The sequence below is a fragment of the Ylistrum balloti genome, unplaced genomic scaffold, assembly GCF_031769215.1.
Source record: "Ylistrum balloti isolate Yb309-2 unplaced genomic scaffold, AGI_CSIRO_Ybal_v1 Utg369892, whole genome shotgun sequence".
Classification (NCBI taxonomy): domain Eukaryota; kingdom Metazoa; phylum Mollusca; class Bivalvia; order Pectinida; family Pectinidae; genus Ylistrum; species Ylistrum balloti.
In genome coordinates, this window is record NW_026782024.1 from 818,857 (window position 1) to 841,451 (window position 22,595).

Sequence of the window (22,595 nt, forward strand, 5' to 3'; positions counted from 1 at the left end):
CGAATTCATTCTGTTGAAATAAAAATCAACTACTCCAGTCCTTCCTTCCATAACTCTCCGTTGATATTATTCCACATTAGATTCAGAAAAGATTTATCGTTAAGGATCACATTATATTCGTTCTGGTGATTTTGACGTTTACCTCAGTGAGGAAGTTTACATCATATCGATATTGCAAAAATACTAAAAATAACATCCATTTTGAGAGGGATTTCATACAATGCTTGCAATCCATGTATTCCATAAATTATATTTTTAAAAAAAATTCTAAAATATTTTTTTTTATCTAGATGTTTTGTGAAATGGTGGGCCCCCTCCTCTACAAACCTACCCATATGAAGAACATGGTGAATTGCCTGACCGTCATTGTTCCCATCTCCAACATGCCGAATTCGGTAAGTCGTATACTGATAGTGATAAATATGTACTTATCAAACAGTACGCAACAACCTGTTTGAGGGTGAACAGTAAACGAGGTCTAATATCTCTGTTATGGAAGTTAGATCGGTAGGACAAAGCTGCACTGAAGTTTTCAGTCCTTTATGATTCCTTGCTATTAACTTGTCAACCCTCAGTTAATTTTTGTTATATTGTTTCCGTTCATAAATACAAATTAAACATACCCGTTTAACACTAGAAGTGACTGGTCAGCTCCTTATTTGTAGAGTTGTATCACCAAGGTTGTGATTTGACATTTCACAGGAAATGTTCTAAGTTAATTTTGATAATTCTGTTTCATAGTGTCGTAGCATATAAAAAAATATCTTGCAGATTTTTGTGTTTTTGTTTTCATTAAACAAGCATGCATTACATCTTAGATAGTAACAAGAACATGGAATGATTTTTTCTCAAGAATAATATCTAAAATGTAAAGAATTACTGTACCAGAGTTGATGACCACGTTCCTGCGACGACGATAAAAGTATCTTTAATCAATACACATACAGATTCTGAATTTTCTGTCGATCACTGGATTTTTCTCAATCGCCTTGTGTGTCAATATCATCACTGAAATTTGAAGCCACATTATTAATTGTTTTACTGTACTGTATCTAACTCTAAATGATATAAAAATGTTCTCTTCACTTGTGTGTCTTATACAATTTTAGAATTATGCATTTGTATATTTAAATTCATTGACAATTAAGATTGCTCAAAAAGGAATAATAATACGTGTGGCATGTTTGTTTAGGCCGTGTTGACCATTCTTCATACAGTTACGGTAATTTCTTTTTCCTCCCTAGGTTGTTAGACCTTGCTTCCAGATCCGAATTCCCAAATACTTCACAAGCTAGCTATAGAGGATTTAAATATTCTACTAAACCTTTTAACTTCTTCCGCTTTGCACTAACATACATCGCACGTCTAGATGTGAGCTTTCTTTACTAACAAACATTTTTCTTCTACAATTTCTTAATCATTATAGACTGGCTATTATAAAAAGAACATATAAGAACTACAGTTTTTATAATAGTTCTTAAGTTAAATACATTATTTATCATTTACCTGACTTTCCTACATTTTGTTGTGGTCTAGCTCCTTCTTGAAAGTGTTTCTCATCCTGAACATAGCGATCACCCCAAAGTATTGACTCTACATGTGGATGAAATGCCTCTAGTTTTCTTTAAAATAAAATGACGAGAAGGAATAAAATTGACGTGATTACACGGCTAACAAACACAAACGTCATGGGCTTATTATGATGATTATAAAACTCATAAACTTAAAAGACACAAAATTATATCTCCAAAAATATCAACCTATTAAAATATTTCAATAAATGTTCTGTATAATCTGATGCAGCTTTGTATACTATGTATGGTTTAATGGCTTCATTTTTTAATACCTGGACGATTTGATATCATTAATTGAAAACAGTACGTATCGTCTAGATAAAAATCGTATAAGAAATGTCATGATATCTATATCTGCAACTGTGTGTTTATTATGTATAGAATATTGACCATGTACTGGACCGTTTCTCCTCTGGGATCACTGTAGAGGATACATCTAGTGCTGTACGACGGGTACGTACTTGTAAAATCCAGGTAGTCAGTGTTGTTAATTGTCTTAGATGACCACAATGACGTAATATCATCACTGGTACTCATAATACATGCATTAAAATATATGTACTCAATATGCTTTTTAATCACGTGTGTTCTTGTATATTGGGAATAAACATCAAACGACATTGATAAACTCTTATGTGATGCAAAAGCAGCAACCATATTTGTCATAGGCTAAATAATCAACACTGTTACTTACGTTTACTGTTAAACAGTGTATAAGTTTGTGGAACATTTTCATGTTACTTACTTAATGCAGAATTTCCAGAAGTGTCTTTAATGAATTCTACTCTACCACTATTATAGACCTGTGGTATCGATATTTCCCTAGCTGCATATATTCAGCGAAATGAAACAGAACCATTATAATTTTCAAAAAGCTCTAAATATGAACACCTCAGTAAAATCCTATTCTGTTTTAGAGTGAATGCATGTATTAATTAAAGTAACCATGTTATTTATTACTATATAACTCGTTTTACTGAAATAATTTAAATTTGCTATGCCTGCTATTTAATCCACGTTTTGTCGATAAACACTTATGGCAATGTAATCTAACAAATGATTAATGTTACTTTCAGGGCAACATAGAATATTACGCAGATGAAGTTGAAATCAACTGTAAATTCCGAACGTTTGCTAAAAACGTGTCTGTAGTTTTCTTCGGGCACAACAAAGTGCAGGCACAGCTGAAGGTCAAATCTAACAGGGGTAAGATACAAGTCTGGCTGTGGTAAGACTATATAAAGTTGTTATAATGTTAAGTCTGGTTTTGTTAAGGTCAAGTCTGACTATGGGAAGGTTGAGACTGGAAGTTGTGAGGTTAAATATGGCTCTCGAAAGGTCAGGTCTGGTAGTGGTAAATAAAATATGGCTTTGGAGAGGTGACATCTGGCCATGGCAGTGATGAAGTTTATCATAATTGTGGTAATCACCATCTATGCTCAAAGTCAACATAACTACGAAAGAAATACATGCAAAACAATAATTTACACGGAGCCTCCTGAAAAAAACACTAAGAGAATATGACCAGACGTTCCGGAAGCGCAAGCAGCTTGTGCTTCATCGACAACACCGCTATGTAAATCTTAGTCATTCCATGTGATGTCACGTTTTCCGAGTGAGAACAAGGTATACAGCAACCAACAGGAAAAATAATGAGCATCAAACACGTCCAATTTCATATCGCCATATCGTAAGGTGGAGTTTGGCTGTGGTAATGCCGAGGCAAAACTTCGGGGTTGGTCATTTTAGCTTTAAACAGTAAAATGCAACGTTTTTACACATATCCAGTAATATAGATAATTATTGTATAAAACCTTAGTTATTTTGAAGCACTCCGTCGTTAACAGTGGACTATGATAACCGATTCGAAAGGGCTAATCCGGGAAAAATATTAAATGTGTTGTTTCGTTTAGTTAGAATCTTTGACATCATTATGATTTCAGAGTATACAGAACTCGGTGGTAACGAGGAGATTCCATTAGGAGAAGAGTTTCAGAGTCACGTCAAATGTTTCATACATGCCAGCGAGAAAAAATTGGAGAAAAAGTTTGAACCAGCTGCCATATTGATAGAACAACTTCAGTAAGTATCATGAAAGATAACTTCAATATCCGGTTATAACTATTTAAAACCTACTACTTGTAAATTTGTATCTACTTTATATCATTATATCACTCTACGACGATGTTGAGATATTGTAAAAACGTTGGTAATGGCCGGACATTCATCAGATAAAAGAACTTTAAGTATGTTTGTAACCCGTGAAGATTTGTCATTCCTTGACATTTGTTGTGCTTTAATTTTCAGTTGATTTCTTTTCTGCCATTAAAGATGTGGTAATTATAAACCATTTGTTTGTATATGGAATATCACTGTGTCCTTAATCCGTCAATAGGTAAGTGTTCAATTGTATATTTGCTTTCTGTTAATGTGCTGAACTGTTTTTAACTTGTGGATGATTTTGCATTTTTTATAGTATATCTATGGGCCATAAACGAATGAGTGAAGCCGCCAGACAGGAAATGGACGACTTGAATATAAAGTGTATCCAGCTTCTCAGAGCAATCGTCCATAATGAGGAACGTAGGATGCCCGAGGACTGGGAAACGAGGACAACCGAACCTAAAATTAAAAAGTTAATATAACAAAGTTACTTCGCACAAGAAAATTTTTCAATGCCAATCGTCCCTAGGTTTTACAAGAAGATTACATAAGCTACAAATGAAGTTATATCAACCAAAATAATTGTTTTGTTTTGTAACATGTACATGTAAACAGATATGTTACTTATCAGGTACCACATTGTCGGAGCTCCTCAATATGTACTACATCGTCGGGGCTCCTGAATATGTATCGGAGTTTCTAAGTATGTACTACATCGTCGGAATTCCTCAGTATGTACTACATCGTCAGAGCTCCTGAATATGCGCTGCATCATCGGAGTTCCTCGTTATGTACCACAACGTCGGAGTTCCTCAGTATGTACTACATCGTCAGAGCTCCTCAGTATGTACTACATCGTCGGAGCTCCTGAATATGTACGGCATTGTCGGATCTCCTCAGTATGTACTACATCGTCGAGGCTCCTGAATATGTACTACATCATCGGATCTCCTCAATATGTACTTCATTGTCAGAGCTCCTTAATATGTAATCTATTGCTGAGGCTCCTCAATATGTACTGCGTCTTCGGAGTTTCCCCGATATGTACTACATAGTTGGAGATTCTCAGTATGTACTACATCATCAGAGCTCCTCCATATGTACTTCATCCGGATATGTACTACATAGTCGGAGATTCTCAATATTTAATGCAGTGTCGAGAATCCTCAATATATACTGTACGATATTGTAGAAGTTTCTCAATATGTATTTAATTGTCGAACCCGTGATATATGTACTTCATTGTCTGTGCGCTTCATTATAGGTGTACTATATTTCATAAGCAACTACAATGTCAATGTACTTGATTATGTACTACATTTTAGGACACTAAAGCTGATAACAGGAATACAGAATCTGTACGACAAGAAAGGAGCGATGAACAAAGCCTTACCCCATCTGTCCACCAGAAACGAGGAACTGGCTAAAGAAGTATTGGGTTTCCTGTGTATACTTCTGTTTAACGCCAATACCTCTGTTCAGGTAATGTGATGAACTGATATGTGAATAAACCTAACAATGATGTAACAATTAAATCAATGATACGAGGAATATACAGTATGATAGCACGGATTTTAATTTGACAGAACTTTTAGGTCAAGTGTTAAGGGAATAAAATAGAAATTGCAACCACACATCAGTTATTAGTCATTGGAACTATACTAGATTTCTACTGAAGTTGGTTTTTCATACGAGGTAAATGTTTATTTACATGGTCGCGCGACCAAGGTTTAGATAGAGAAACTGTGAAAACACCGTGTTAAAATTGCGTTCATTTTATGGTTATCAAAATAGGTATTCCTAAAATTTTCTAAGCGATTTTTCCATTTACACGAATTTTTTCAAACCAAGAGAAAGACAATGTACTGCTTATGCAAAGGTATACTGCCTTCATTGAAATATATTTACATATGTAAAATGTATACCCACAATGTTTACCAATGCCTTACAGCAATCCATGTTGAACTATTTCCTGTCCACACGAGAAGAGGTATTCTTTATGGCTGTCAGGGACAGAATGGCTTTGTCCACAAACTCCATCAAGGAAAAGTAAGGTTTATCTGTAAAATAGTATATCTATTACATGTCAAGATTTATATATAGAACGATACTATACTTATGATTAATCAATGTGACATATATGAATGTCTCGGTGTTTTACTCAAAATTGAATATATGATAGGCGAGCTATTGTACCTATAATAAACTTGATAGGGTTAACTTTTAAAGGGGCATTCCTTCGTTCGAACGAGAGAAATACTGTAAATGATAATATTTTAGAAGTAATATTATTTTAGCGATTTTTCGTGTTTAACCTTTTGCGTTAAACTGTACTCGCGCTTATTCCAGTTTCTGTATGTTATGTATATGGCAATCATCTTTGGGTGCTTGTTAATCATAATCATTAAACTTTGATTGCACCAGAGAAAGTACGTTTACAATATCCTTCATGATTATTTACCAAATTTGTGCTTAAAGGAGAATTACGCTGTAAGTGCATAAAGGTGATGATATAAGTACGAGATTTATACACATAAAACACGTATTATATCTACACGCAGTGTCTGTCCATCACCACCTGAGTGTATCGCGACTTCTTTACCGGCTTCATTCAAATATCAAGTAACATCACGTAACATCACGGCCGTATTCTTTAGTAAAACACATCTTTCCCTTTAGGCTTTGTGTTTGAATTTTCTTTAATCTAGAAAATCGTTTTAATGACGTAATGCCCCTTTAATTGAAAACAAATGATCTTATAGTAGGTATATTGTTATATTTTCATCTCCGCCTGTTTTTTAAACGATTTTAAATCTACTTGCTTTTATGATAAAAAGGGTATCTCTTGTAACTAAAGTAACATCGCTTACTGTGGAATCAGAAGAGGTATCCTTAGCAACAGTTACATTGTTTATTATATATAATATTGTTATTATTGATATGGACATTTCAATGCGATTGCCTTATATGACAAACATTATCATTGACTCTCGCTTCCACGTTGCCCCGATCCCTATTTGCCTAAACATCCTTTACATTTTCGACTCCAGTCTGTGCCGTTCCCATTATTCGCGTCCAACCGAACTTTACTTCGGTCTCTTTTGCTGCCACGCCCACCTCTGTCAGACGACCATTTTGCTCTCCTATCTACTCACGATTGTTCGATACCCTGATTTCTTCCCAATTCCCTCAAATTTTACCCGACTCCTGTTGCTGCACCAACCTCTCACGTTTGCCCTTTTCCCCATTTGTTTCCCCACACTCCTCGCATTTGCTGCCCCATCCCTTACGTTTGAACTATGCTGTTTCCTGACTGTCATTTCATGTCTACCCGATCCCTTGTTTGCTGCCCCACATCCCTCACGTTTGCCTCCCCGTTTGCTGCTCCACTCGTCACGTTTGCCCCACCCCCTTTTCGCTGCCCCATATTCCTCACCATTTCCTCAGCCCGTTTGCCGTCCCATTATCATGTTGTTCCCATCACCTGATTGCTGTCCCGACTCCTCACGTTTGCAACCCCGTTTGCTGCCCCACTCATCACGTTTGCCCCACCCCCTTTTCGCTGCCCCATATTCCTCACCATTGCCTCGACCCGTTTGCTGTCCCATTATCACGTTTACCCCATCACCTAATTGCTGTCCCTACCCCTCACGTTTGCCCCAGTGTGTGTTGTACTTACTAATCCAACATATTACCTTTCACGGTTGTGTACACAGAACTCTGCTGAGTAGGTGCGTTTCTCACAGTCCATTTTTTCTTTTTGTTTACCTCTTTAGATATGCTTGTAGATGCGCATCGTGTCTGCCCCTTGATTGCGTCCCAGTGTGTATTCGTGTTATAGTTAACTCGCATGAGACTTGACATAATGTCACTATACTATTTTCCTTCTTTTTTTCAAATCTAAAAATTAAAAGAATTGTTCATTGAAAAAGTTATAGTGTCTGCACGTATTTCCGATAGATAGGTACATAAGTCTTTAAAACTTCTGAATATTGAAATACTGCGCGTATAAGTTAAAAATTATGCATCGAAGGTCATCCATACAAATTGTGTTCAGTAATAACGTATACTACCAATTTTCTGACCACAACAAGGGCATGTGATTCAATCTGGCAGACATTTCATGCAAGTGGATTTTTGTTTTGATTAATTTTATTTTAAATATCTATCAAGGAGGTAAGGAGATCACTTTTTTGATATATACAGCTTGTGCAGACTTTTTTTCGCCGGATTAATATACTACATATGAATTTATCATTTTTATACTATATGAAATATGTTTTATTTTTCTTAATGCACAATCTAAATAAATTAAAGGCAATCTTAATTTAAAACTGGATATTCAATGCTTCTTTATTAATTGTCAGTCTTGTTTTGGCACACTTTATATCATATGACTGCAATTATCGAATTTCACAATCATAAGAATGGTATGGATATTTTTTTTATATACATAAATTACATAATACATTAATTTGTTATTCTTATTCAATGTCCATGATGTCACATTTGAAAGTAGAATATACGCACGTGGAATTCTGATGAATTCCATTCCCTAGTGCACGTTCCACTGGGTCGTTGAAAAGTAGTTCACAATCTTACCACATGCATTATATTTGGGATCGAACATCAAAAGTTTATCTTATGTCATTTCAATAAAGAAAACTAGCACCATTAACGGGTACTGATATATAGAAAATAAAACACTGGAAAGCACATGATGTAAAACATAACCGCTTTCATTTCTTATAAAAAATAATGAAGAAATTAAAGCGCTTATGTTTTACATCATGTGTTTTCCAGTGTTTTAACTTTTATCTAAATTTACTGGGCACGGAGAATTCACCACATTTTATATATATACATATATTTCGATTTCTTTACACAATATCTTATTTTGAATGTTTTGTCATGTTTTTCATATTCATTATAAATTAGCGGTTAGGGACTGTCATCACCTTCTGCCAGGTATGTGACGAGTTCAGTCTACGTAATCAACAGATAAAGAAATCTTGCATATAAGTACAGCGTATTTGGTCATACATATAAAAATTCTTACATTGAAGCCCTTTCTCTAAAACATGAAGAAAATACCAACATAGCAACATAATCATAATCCAAACTCAAATTCCACAAAACTAGGGCAAATATGAACAAAAGAAATATTTACACGGAGACTCCTGAAAAAGTACAAGGAGAATAAGACCAGGTGTCATCGAAGACACCCGCCATGTAAGCCTTGGTCAATTCAAGTAAGTAATGCCACGTTCTCAAATGAGACAAAATAGATCCGACAGGCAATCGAGCATTAAACACGTCCGACTTCATATCACTCGAAGAAATGGAATATTTCTCAATGAGATCAATATGGCGACCATAAAACTTCTCCATAATTCTAAGATCAATAATCAATACTTACGTTTTTGGAAAGGCTGCTGCAAATCGACCTCCATCCTCGATAGATTATATATTCCCGATGTTCAAAATTAATCGTAATTATGTATTGTCATAACCAAACAATGATTATTGTGTTCTAGTGGAAATGATAAATATATGTTTGATTAGTAAATACTAGTTACATTGAGTTATGTCTATTCAGCTTAATACAAGAGGCGCAGACATGGCTCTTCGGAAATACCTTGAAACATTAAGTTTAACTGGTCTGGATATGTAATCGGTATGTCTAAATTCTGTAATCAGAAATTACACATACAAGTACAATTAATACTAGCCATATCACATGCATAAATACAAATGATCTAATATGATGGTTGTACCAATTAAATGTAATGTGTTTAGTACTTTTAATAGCAATATAAAACGGATTTTTAGTGATATTCTACGGTCCTTCTACCACGTTGTAATAATCTGATGTATACAACGCATGTATATTAGTAGTTATAATAGTAACTTAATATTGTGATTGATAGTTGAAAGGGGTGAATATAGGTGTCCAACAGGTTTGTAGTGGTTGGCGATATGTACATTAAACGGTACTGGGCGTATCGCACACCTGACCATTATGTGTTTGATTACAGGAAAATGTTGTTATAGTAAAATGTATGTCAGAACTGCATGTTACACATTGATGTAATTTTTCAACTTGGTAAAGTTTCATTCAACAGCTTTGACACACATTATGTATTCATCATCAATATCAGATGGCTTTGAATATCAGTAGTTATAAATAATTCTTTCTGTATTGACAATGTTATGAATGTTAATATGATGCTCTGTTATTTCTGGCAGAAATAAGAGATAAGCTGAGGTGGCAGCGTGATATCTATTTGTATATCAATATATTTTATCATAACCGCAGGCAATGCTTGATTCTGTGAAATAATTGATGTTACTTATCAATTCTCTTTATTTCTCGTTGGAAGTTCATTAATAAAACTTTCCAAAAATTTTGATTTCATGTAATATTCTCAATATCAATAAGGAAACACTTATATTGTAGACGTTCTCTCCAAGCTCAACAGGATGCTAAGAAGAAGGATGCTACAGACACGTTTGGCACTAAGCTAAGGAAGGGGTTCCCTGTCAGTATTATGGCCCTTAAGGTACAATCGACAGCAATGTCTCGCCAGCATACATAGGAATTTAACGAAATCGAGGAATAGTAACTATTTATGTTTCACAGATATATCTCAAACACTACGTTAATTGTCATGTAGCATTAAGTAACAGTCATAGGTAAATTTACCTTCGTGTACTCTTGTCTTGAGTATAAGGAAATAGGCTATAACCTTAGGTTTCTGTTTAACTTTATTTATGTGGATATCATAATAAAGCATCTATTAAATGAACTGTAAATATATCTTTAAAACGTACAAGATATTGATATATATAAAAGAAATCTATTTGCAGCAAATACAAGCCTATGAAGATGCACTACGACAACAACGACTGTCGGGATGGGTAAGTTACAACGTCATCAGAGAAATACTTTCAAAATTACCAAGGGGAAATATCGTAACACGTTTGACTTGGGCGGAAAACTTATACCGAGGCAACTAATAAAGTATCAGTAAGATCGTTAACAGTACCTTCTTTTGCAATGTATATCATTATCCCAATCATGTAATGTCACGCTTTCAAACCTAGAGTCATCACCATTAAACAGATTAAGACTCATAACCCTAATCATATATATATATATCAACAATACCAACAATACGAATTCTCCATGGACATCATAAACCTTCATCTTTCACAACAACAAATCTTCCTCATAGCCTTAAACCATTATATTCAGGACCTCTAAAGGTTTTATAAGTCTGTTATGTTTTTATTTATCTTAAGTAGAGACAGATTATTTAAAGTGAAAGATAGAAAAATGGAGATCGTCACGTTAATGATATTTCTATTCTCCATCGTTTCAAAGGTGGATGGGTGGGTATATTGCTACAAACATTCTTTGTTCGTCTCGTACTACCGCGCCCCATTATGAAACGTCACATCGCGTCCCGTCCCTAATCAATGATATATCTTGTGAATCTCCAAACAGATTTACTACATATTTTTCCCATGGTACCACAGCAACCTATCCACACCTGATCAAAATCAGATTTACATACGAGCAATGGCCTTTCAGGTCTTTTCAGCCTGTTATATATACTCAGTCCTTATTGATTCTAACAGTAAAGACATAAATAAGTATCTCTTAAGAAGAATCGAAACCTTGATATCAGCTGTACAATCGATTAATGTTCGATAATATTCTCTAAAGAAGTACATAGGTGAAAGCTCTTGCCTCGTTAGGTCTTTAATGAAATCAGACTTTTATTGCACTCTTATTTATACATGGATATATAATAGAAATATTTTTTGTCTCAAATTTCTAAAATTATTCAAAATTGAATTCAAATTTCTGTAAGTTATATGACGTGAACAACTTAATCTCGATTTTTAGGTTTGACATGGAATAGAGAAACAAAATCCTATATGGAATTACTAATACATGTCTGGATGGATTGAATGCATATTGTCAAATTATATTAAATTGTTGTTTGGTAAAAAGATAAAATAAGCAGAAAATGCGAAAAGTCATTTTAGGCACTTTATTTCTCCCATGCGACAGGCTGTTTCGTTCCATTTCATGCCGATTTTCTCTTGTAGACGAGACGTCGCCCACCTAGCGTAAAATGCAAGAAGAAAAAAAAAGCAAAGAAACCTAAAGTCCCAAAAGAGAAGAAGAAAAAACCGTCCAAGGTCAAGGATTCTTCAGCTAATGGTTTAAAGAAAGAGGTATCGTTCGCGTCCCCTCTGTCAAAGGAAGACCAGGCGCTGATTGTTAACCCAGACATGGAGACAGAATTAGTCGCTATCAAGATAGAGGTGATATATTTGTAAAACCAAACCGCACATGTGTAAATATCATCTTATATCGAAAGCAGTTATAAAAACAACAAAAAATAAAAAGATGAAAAAAAAGAAAACACCGTTTGGTAGTTGCTTCGTTCTTAGATTCTTCATTGATAGACATGTTTGTGTACTCTTCATTCAGCCAAAACTGACGGAAACTACTTCTGTCGTAAAGGGGCTCAATTCATTTAAGTAAGATGTTTTATTATAGGACCCACCTGAGCCGGAACCACCAAATAACGATGACGACTCCCCACTGGAGTACCGAAATGACGGATATATAGAACTTGTACTCAAAGTAATGGCACGTATGTGTGATGGCCAGAACCAGCACTTACAGGTATTCTGTCTCAGTGACGTTACATCCGTTCTCGATACATTACCTCAGTTAAAAACGTGTTATGAATTTATAAGCAAAGGTAGTTGAAATATGTCATTATCTAGTGAAGATACATATTCTATTGTGAAACAAATGCTCACAGAACTTTCAAAGCATAAATGCGTCGGTAAGATTACCTTTTTGGGGTCCGGCGTGTTGCTATTTGATTTAGTTATGAAAGTGATTCTTGAAGAAATAACGAATATTTAACAGTCTTGTATTTCTGCTTGAACTCGACTTAAAAACAACTTACTCATTAGCCGGGCACCATACCACTAGGTTACAGAGAAATTCCCACTAGCAGAGGCTGAAATGACCTATATTCTCTACTTCAATATTTTACTAGAATTGAATGTTAGATCGTCACTGGATGTTCCACTTTAGGTACTATAATATACAAACCGTCGCCGAATAACTTTAGAGATGAGATTTCGCTGATTCACAATAAACCAACGGTGTTAAATTAGATTCTATTTTCATTATGGCAGTTAGGATTTTATCGAACAATGTAAATTACAGATGGAAGTTTGTATGGCGGTCGTCTATTCAATGTTCATGACATTTTGAAATGCTCTATTGAAGGATTACCTGCGAGAACAGCCAGACAATGTCAAGTCATTCAACATTATCGCTGAAGTGACGAGGTTCCTGAACGTTGTGTATTCCAACATAACCGGTAAAAACATCGACCTGGTTATCCAACTGTTCGACACTATGAACGAGTTCACGGCAGTATGTACCATTAATCACTCGATGTTTTTTCATTCTAATTTGATTGTTACGGGAGATAACTCATTCACTAGAACAATTGAAACACTTACAACTAGTACATGCTTCATATTTACAGGGAAATCAGGAAAACAGGATTGTGATTTACGACAATAAAATCATCGACTACATAAACTTTATCTTGAGAGCTGGCGACATCGAGTATTGCTCGACAGAGAAGGTAGGTAAAAGATATATTGAGATAGGGATCTGGTGTAATCACCAACTTCTAGAGACCAATCGTCTTCTAATATAATCAGAAACTCCTAATCCTAAACATAGGTACCATTTGTATTACATTCGAGTACTTGTGTCTGCAAATGACGATTCTTGGCAGCTTAGTTCCAAATAAAGACTTAAGCGCACCTGATTGTTATGGTCCCCGAGAACTGTAATAAAACACACAAATGAGTATTACCTAGGAATATCGATTTAGAAGTAGTTACAGTAGACTCGAATAGTTAAGCTTGTTAGGCGAATGAAGAAAATCCGAAGTGATCGCAAAATGTTAAGTTCATATTATCTGCTGCTGATATTTTGTTGGTGGTTATTTAAATGTTCCATCCCTTTTCATCCTGTATGTTAAAGATAAAAGGGGATAGTTAAAGTAGGAGACTTAACACTATTTGTCTTGAAAACAAAATATAATCCATTGCTTCATCTGATGTGGGTGTAAGTTTTTGTCAGGGTGACGGAACTGTAAATTGAATTTAAATTTGCTGCTTTGTAGATACTTGCACTGCGAGAGAGTATAGCAAATTTGATTTTGTCACTAATAGAGGAAAATGGACATGGGGCATCAGAGTTAACAGTGGTAAGTAAAAACTCAAATATATGAAATAATGTTAATGTTGCTTTTACGACAAATATGTCTAGAGAAATTGCACATCATTAATTTGTAAGTTGTACTGTACAATATCATACATAGTTTCGGCATGTGTATATCATCTAATATGTACTGTTACACACTAAAATAGGGATTGTTTATCAAATAAACATTTCGTTTCTGTACAGGAAGTGAAAGATACATTGGACAAGAAATCCGTACTCCAGTTACTCACGGAATGCTACGAGATGCACCAACCAGACAAGAAGAAGCTGGAAGAGCTGAAAAACATTACATCTGGTGACGTGATGGTACCTCAGTCTAAGATCAAGTCGTTTGCCTTCGCTGGCGGCAGTTTTCTACAAGGTGTCATGGTAATAATTCAATACCATATAGCATAAGAATACTAAGAAGTAACAGAAAATCTCATTCAGTACATGGAGTACTTATTGTGATTTAGGCGAAAATATGTTACAAAAATAATGAAATAAAATCCTTTAAAAAGAATAGAGGTTTTTACACCACACAACCAATGAAACATTTAAGTGTGAAATCATCTTCATCAGACAAATGACCAGTGTGAATCGTACTGGCACTGACCTATGTAGTGTAAAGGATGGTAGGGAATCGACCATTTTTTGGTGGTATTGTAATCATATGTACACTAAAGTAGAAAATAGTGTGACGTGAAAAAGATTGAAGAAAAAGTACACAAGATGATAACAATTACTGTAGTCGATTCGGCTTCGTTTTGTTTAACATTTGGTCAATGATGTCAGAGAGTCTGTGGCCTTCGACGTCCCTGTTAGTACTGTACCGTTTCGTCGTATCCAGATGGCCTACTTGAGGGGCGGTCTCAAAAGGTGGTGTTCCTTGTCGACTATTTTTTTTATTTTTGAGATGATTTTGCTGCATGGGATGATATATTGGTGTTAATTAATTTATTTTCAATTGAGAGTACTTTCGCATTGATCTGGTGATGTTTTGCTTTTACTCCGCATCTGTCGTTCATTAAATCGTAGCCCGAATTTCCTGCTTGTCTCTCCGATGTACGAAACGTCACAGTTCTTGCCTCCGATTGGTATAAGATTTCTACGAGGCTGTCTGTGTGTTTAAACATAAGGACAGACTTGGACATTTCGAAGAGTCTTGTGAGGCTTCATTGTTGTTACAAATGGTTTCTAAGAAGTCTTTTATGTAAGGGATGTTCCTTGTCTCTTGGTCTTTTCTTTTCTTTCCCTGAATTCAATGTTTACTCCCTTGGATTCAGAATATCGCTATCGTATTGACATGATTTCAATTTTCATTATAATGCGTTACAGTACTATGAAGTCACGCTGCTTTATGTATGTCTAGGGTAACCAGAAGGATGAGCTGGCTGATATTTACATGGACGTCGGCTTTCGTTTGTATCTAATACTGGCCCGAATGGTGGATGTCGACGCCAAGCTTATTGACCTTTGTGAGTAAACATTTATATTGTTCTATTACGACTAAAAGATTATTTGCGTTACAGAATAAAAACACGAAAATGTGTCATTTAGATAGGCCGCGTTAATTCAAGAACACAAATCGGTCTTATTATGAAATACTTTCATTAGTTATAGAAGCATTATCATGGATGTATCATATTATAATACATATAAGTACTTATACTTTATTGTCGTGTTTCCTCCCTGAATTACAAGTCATTAATTGAGTGAATCAATATACTAGTAGACAAATTAATAAATAAACATCTTTATAAGATTGTGCCAATTTGTTTTTGTTGATTTCTTATCTCCAGTGAGAATGCAGCCCTTACAGGCAAAGGCATTCAATTTCTACAAGAAGAATTGCATGTCGATAGAACTGGTAAAGGACGATGAACTCCAGAAAGTCAACTTTCGGGTCAAAAACAAGGTATAATATACTCGCTATGATCACGTGTTCTATATATATTTTTCATTTACATATTCATGACTTTACGGCAAGAAGTATCTTACTTCACAGATATTCTGCCGAGTTTGACCAATGGATTGAGGCGTTTGTTAGGATTTACACCATTACCTGCCAATTTCAATGAGGATGGGAATGAGTCAAATTCTTATAAGAAGGGGTATTTGTGGTTACAAGCATACTTGAGAAAATGGAATTTGATAAAAGCTTGTCAAACTGATATAAATAGTTTTAACAATTATGTCTGTTCTATCACCAAAACTCTGTTCCAGCGAGTGTTACGGGAAGAAGTAAAAGAAAGTCTTAAATGGAATGTCGACCGTTCCTCTCCCAGCAACAAAATCCGTGACGTCATGGAATGGACCAAAGACATCATGAAAGACATAGCTTACCAGAGGAAAATTCTTAGTAATCCTATAGCTATAGGTCTCACCAAGGGATGGTAGGTAGACTTTGTAACCCTATAGCTATAGGTCTCACCAAGGGATGGTAGGTACACCTTGTAACCCTATAGCTATGGGTCTCACCAAGGGATGGTAGGTACACTTAGTAACCCTATAGCTATAGGTCTCACCAAGGAATGGTAGGTACACTTTATGACCCTATAGCTATAGGTCTCACCAAGGGATGGTAGGTACACTTTGTGACCCTATAGATATAGGTCTCACCAAGGGATGGTAGGTACACTTAGTAATCCTATAGCTATAGGTCTCACCAAGGTATGGTAGGTACACCTTGTAACCCTATAGCTATGGGTCTCACCAAGGGATGGTAGGTACACTTAGTAACCCTATAGCTATAGGTCTCACCAAGGAATGGTAGGTACACTTTATGACCCTATAGCTATAGGTCTCACCAAGGGATGGTAGGTACACTTTGTGACCCTATAGATATAGGTCTCACCAAGGGATGGTAGGTACACTTAGTAATCCTATAGCTATAGGTCTCACCAAGGTATGGTAGGTACACCTTGTAACCCTATAGCTATGGGTCTCACCAAGGGATGATAGGTACACTTAGTGACCCTATAGCTATAGGTCTCACCAAAGGTACCACCAAGAGATGGTAGGTAGACTATGTGACCCTATATCTGTATGTCTCACCAAGGGATGGTAGGTACACTTTGTAACCCTATAGCTATAGGTCTCACCAAGGGTTGGTAGGTACACTTTGTAACCCTATAGCTATAGGTCTCACCAAGGAATGGTAGGTACACTTTATGACCCTATAGCTATAGGAATCACCAATTGATGGTATGCACACTTTATAACCCTATAGCTATCGGCCCCACGAATAAATAGATTGAAAGGACAATGTAACACCTATTATTGCTTCCCCGTACATTATTGTAACCTGGTCACAATAGTAGTTTAGAATACAATAGCGTAGAATATAAATTATATCTCAGATGATATCAGGTTAATTTGATACGCCAATCAAAATAATAAAGAAACTATCGACATTTTAATAGAATCTGAAAATGCAGTATGTCGTAACTGGATGTGTTTGAGTAAATTGTTATAAATTAAACCAGACCTGTTTGTGCTGTTGAAGTTAAATTTAACCGACGTGTTTACAGGCTTATATGGAATCACATGGTGACCATCCTTAGTTTTGCTATCAACATCTTGATGTTGGTCACGTGGCAGGCGAAGGCGTCGCTAGCGACCCCTGGTGTGATGATGGACAACACTACTGCTATCCCCGCCAGTTTGATAGAGTAAGAAACCTAAGAATGACATTTTAGGCATATAAATATTTCAGTATTTTCTTTAAGATCAGTTCTAGAGCTATTAGGAAAGGTCATATACGTTAAGTTCTGCATGGTAAAGTTGAAAATGTTGAAAATGATACCCTGTTTATAATTTTTAAAGTAACTAAGGACAAATTTCATAACATCGGTACCATCTTTCGAACATAGCAATTAGGCATATAAACAAATATATTCAACCCAGTGGTTGATTATCACTTTTCACTTTTATATTTCCACTCGAAATCTAATGTAAATATTTTGCAGTCCAATTCCTGTTATAACGACACTGAAAGTGAGCGAGTACGAAATGGCTATCTACACCCTTGGAGGCTTGCACAACTTCTTCACCTTGCTCGTATTTATCAGCTACTTCGTCGGGAACCATCCAAGAATGCCTCACTTTCGTGCCATATTTACCTCAATGCGGTAAACAAAAATGTCTGCAACATGTCGCCGTTAACACTTATTATAACACTATCGGTATCTGCCTAACTGTAAATAACAACAATTTTTGTAAATACGACTTTACCTATATACTAATGAATGCTACTAGATGAAAAATACGATCGTCCTTCCGGAGCTCACCTCCTGATTAACTCCTGTCAAAGCAAAGCAAAGTATGGCAAAATGAAGTCGCATCATACGTTACATTTTACTCTAGAAATTTTCTAATTTAATATCATGTTCGCTTTTAAGTATTCGCGCGTTTAGAGAACATCAAAAAGAGATATACTGATTCTGTTGTTTTATTTGGTGTAAGAATGCAAGTTGAGAATTATTATTATATAATTACAGAAAAATGTGTTCACGGAAAAAGAAGGACGATGAGTTAGAGGAAGACAAGAAGAAGAAACATCAGTCAAAACTAGACGCGAAACTGTTTAGTTTCACTACATTCTACTACATGGTAGGGATCAATAACATATGTATGTATGGAAGTGTCGTGTTATATATTTGTAGAGAACTCGTATATGACTATGAGTAGATGATAGAATGTTTACTTAGCACATCACTAGATGTGATTTACAATGCATACATGTTTCAGGCGTTCCTTGGCCTCTCAGTGGGTGGAACTGTATACCATGGCTACTTCTTCGCCTTCCATCTTCTGAACATTGTGAACAACAACCAACTGCTTGGTGGCGTCATCAAAGCCGTCACCCAAAACGGTAGGTAGGATATGGTTGGTTATGAAGAATAAACAGAATCAGCATTATAAATATTAGAATTCGTCCTTTTGCAATATGTCGATTATCATTTCGTCTTTATACTTATTTGACCATAATTTCACTAATAAAAAATCAAGTAATTAAGGCATTTATCGTTTATCTGTTGTTAGGAAAATCATTGCTATGGGTGGCTGTCCTGGGTCTCTGTGTGTTTTACCTGTACGGAATAGTGGGTTTCGCCATGATGCGGAGTATGTTTCAACCAAGTGACTATCTGTACTGTGACACACTTTGGCAGTGTACTATCACTGTGGTGCGGTACGGACTTATAGGAGATCTGTTCGAGGTAAGAACCATCATTGTGATGTAATACGGTATCATAAAAAACCAGTTATAGGTAAGTAATATTGCCATAACACTGTACGCCTAATCAAAACCAGTTATAGGTAAGTAATATTGTCATAACACTGTACGCCTAATTAAAACCAGTTATAGGTAAGTAATATTGTCATAACACTGTACGCCTAATAAAAACCAGTTCGGGCTAAGAACATTTGTCATAGTTAGGTACGGGCTCATTAAAATCTTTTCGAGATATGCACCATCGTAATGGTACCGCACGGGCTCATTAAAACCAGTTAGAGGTAAGAACCACCTTAACGGTACGTTACGACTTAATGTAGGTAAGATCAATATTCAAGGTATTACATGAGCTTGTTAATGACCTTCGTTTAAGAAGGATTTCCGTGAAATGATATACATTTTTTAATCACGCAACACATACCTTAACATCCTTTGTTAGTATATAACTTTATTGTTTTGACATTGTTGTCAGCTTATAGTGAATTAGCTTGGATGCATGAATATAATGAATTGCGATTTAACAAACAAATGTTTATGTCTTTACATTGCCAAAACCTCTTTCACAGGTCATGAAAGCACACAGGCTGGAGGCCACATTCCAGAAGTTTGGCTTTGTTGTCTTGTATCATGTCTCCTTTTTCATCTTCATCACAACCATTGGTCTCAACATCATCTTCGGTATCATCGTCGACACATTCTCAGAGCTCAGGGATCTCAAGGTTAAGTTTCCCACACAATATATAGTGAATTATCAAAACTGAATATATTTTCAACATGTAAATAATAATATATGTAATATCGAAGAATTATTCAGTAAGAATAGAACGATAGGGAAATTAGTGCCAGATTAGAATATGATATTTTATGTATAAGTAAGCTCCATTGCATAATCAAGGTGTGTGTTTCTGTTTGTAGTGGACAGCGGAGGCTGACATGAGAGACACTTGCTTCATATGCAGCAGAAATAGTTACGATTTTGAACATCATGGCAAGGTAAGATCTCTTGATGTGTTTATTGTGAAGATCCAATCAACAATAAATAGTAGAGATCATGAAGTACGTCAAATATCAATATATATTGTAGTCGTTTATCTATATCAAATCTTCTTGCATTAGCTTCCTTTCTCTGGATAACAAGTATGTCATAAAACCGTGAAAATAGGTGTTTTAATGAGAATAATAACAGTGTAACATAAGTCATGCTTTACACAGGGATTTGACCACCACGTGAGGCACGAGCACAACATGTGGGCGTACATCTTTTTCTTCATACATCTTAACGGAACCAAGATCAACGACTTTACAGCTCTAGAACTCTATGTTCACAAATTGGTAAATATTCACTTATCACATGGAGACGGACTACAGGGAACGATTCATTACCGTATTCCTTGTTTCATTAATTTAGTAGTTCGTTAAAAAGAAAACGTACTACATACTTGTCAACTCAATGTTCAAGTTCTAGCAACTTTTTATGTTTTAGTTAACAAATATAGATTCCCAGTATTCTTATCATTATGACATAGACAGCCATGCAAAAGACAAAACTATTTAAGGGTCCCGCATCGAATAACGGGTTCCTAATGTGAAATTATTTGCTGATGACACATCTTTATATGGCTTAATTGAGGGCGATAGACAAGATACAGCTAATATACTCAATAATGATCTTCAAAAAATGTCTAGGTGGGCCAATAGATGGGGTATTATTTTTAATCCTGACAAGACAGAATCCCTACTTTTTTCAAGGAGAGTTGATTCGGAGATGTTGCATCCAAATCTGTACTTTAATGATTCAGTTATTAAAAATGTTACCTTCCATAAGCACCTTGGTCTAACTTTTAATAGTCATGCTAATTGGTCAAACCACATAAACTCTATCTATGAGAAAGCTTATAAACGAATAAATGTACTTAGAATGTTAAAGTATAAAATTGACAGAAAGTCACTTGAATTAATATATATTACATTTATTCGTCCTATTTTAGAATATGCTGATATTGTTTGGGCTAATTGCACAGAAAGGGAATGCAACATCTTAGAATCAATTCAACTAGAGGCAATTCACATTATTACTGGCCTAAGACGGGGCACCAGTCATGCAATTCTATATAATGAGTCTGGATTAATACCCTTAGCTAAAAGAAGAAACTTACATCAAAATATCCATTTTTTTAAGATTTTAAATAACAGATGCCCTCCTTATGTATTTGACTCTATCCAACCTTTTATAAACAATAATAATGCTCCTTATCCACTTCGACACAATAGATTGTTTGATGTGCCCCATACAAGAACTTGTCAATATAACACTAGCTTCTTTCCAAAACTCATGAATGAATGGAATGGCCCATCTTGTCTGTATCCCTCATTAACTTCTATTTATGCGATAAAAAAATCTTTTTTATCACAGCAAACTACCATTCCTCCTTTCCACTGTAATGATACTTTCAAATATAAAGGACAAAGAAAAGCTAACATAATTTTATGTCAACTAAGAAACTCTGCAAGTAATCTGAATTTTGATTTATTCAATTCCCACCTTAAAGATAACCCTGCCTGTAACTGTGGCCACCCAGTTGAAGATTGTACCCACTTCTTTTTCCACTGTCCCTTCTTTACTAACCAGAGACAACTCCTCTTTAATTCCCTTTCTGACCTTAGTGATTCTATACCTCCTTCAATTGATACATTTCTCAAAGGTTCTCCTATACTTGATGCAAACATGAATAAATTTATTCTTGATATAGTTCAGAGATTCATAACTGACACTGGTCGCCTATTTTAGCAAATGTACATCCCATTCTATACTTCTATCTTTTCTATCTCTCATTTGTATTTGATGTCTCAAGTGTGGGTCCGCCTGTCCATTTTAGGGACTCAGCTCAGGATTATGTGCAAATGGACTGTTTGAACCTGCAGCCTGTCCCACCATAAATGGACATATTTTGACCCAGTCTTGTAATATCTTGTGATACCTAATTTGTATTCTTTAATTTATGTTACTGTTCTGGTACTCAATAATACAAACGATGGTGATGCCTATTTTGCATTTCGGTTATATAATCATCCATTTGAATCTATCTTCTACATTCTTATTCCTAATATTATTATTATCTGTTATCTCTAATTTTGATTGATGTGTCTGTATACTTGTTTATGCACTGTAAGGAGAGGGCTTTCATAGGCTCTGCCTGTTGCCCAATTCCTACTGTCAATACCACCATGACAATAAAATATTCTGAAAGAATAACGGGTTCCCTATATTATTCGGCTAGTCCGTCAAACAGTTCAT

General features: G+C 35.5%; 1 protein-coding gene across 1 annotated transcript in view; it reads left to right on the forward strand.

The window, feature by feature from the left end:
- The window catches only part of LOC132546492 (inositol 1,4,5-trisphosphate receptor type 1-like), a 66,219-nt gene that overhangs the window by 41,023 nt on the left and 2,601 nt on the right, over window positions 1-22,595 (forward strand). Inside the window, exons 40-65 of the mRNA XM_060210210.1 lie at window positions 291-395; window positions 1,956-2,027; window positions 2,651-2,780; window positions 3,518-3,656; window positions 4,051-4,209; window positions 5,063-5,219; window positions 5,689-5,786; window positions 10,198-10,300; window positions 10,608-10,658; window positions 11,859-12,077; window positions 12,316-12,444; window positions 13,066-13,215; window positions 13,331-13,432; window positions 13,982-14,065; window positions 14,266-14,451; window positions 15,434-15,539; window positions 15,864-15,979; window positions 16,288-16,457; window positions 17,595-17,735; window positions 18,033-18,194; window positions 18,564-18,675; window positions 18,814-18,937; window positions 19,108-19,283; window positions 19,867-20,019; window positions 20,216-20,293; window positions 20,513-20,632. Of these exons, the coding sequence (XP_060066193.1) occupies window positions 291-395; window positions 1,956-2,027; window positions 2,651-2,780; window positions 3,518-3,656; window positions 4,051-4,209; window positions 5,063-5,219; window positions 5,689-5,786; window positions 10,198-10,300; window positions 10,608-10,658; window positions 11,859-12,077; window positions 12,316-12,444; window positions 13,066-13,215; window positions 13,331-13,432; window positions 13,982-14,065; window positions 14,266-14,451; window positions 15,434-15,539; window positions 15,864-15,979; window positions 16,288-16,457; window positions 17,595-17,735; window positions 18,033-18,194; window positions 18,564-18,675; window positions 18,814-18,937; window positions 19,108-19,283; window positions 19,867-20,019; window positions 20,216-20,293; window positions 20,513-20,632 (3,342 nt within the window). The remainder of the gene's footprint in view (window positions 1-290; window positions 396-1,955; window positions 2,028-2,650; window positions 2,781-3,517; window positions 3,657-4,050; window positions 4,210-5,062; window positions 5,220-5,688; window positions 5,787-10,197; window positions 10,301-10,607; window positions 10,659-11,858; window positions 12,078-12,315; window positions 12,445-13,065; window positions 13,216-13,330; window positions 13,433-13,981; window positions 14,066-14,265; window positions 14,452-15,433; window positions 15,540-15,863; window positions 15,980-16,287; window positions 16,458-17,594; window positions 17,736-18,032; window positions 18,195-18,563; window positions 18,676-18,813; window positions 18,938-19,107; window positions 19,284-19,866; window positions 20,020-20,215; window positions 20,294-20,512; window positions 20,633-22,595) is intronic.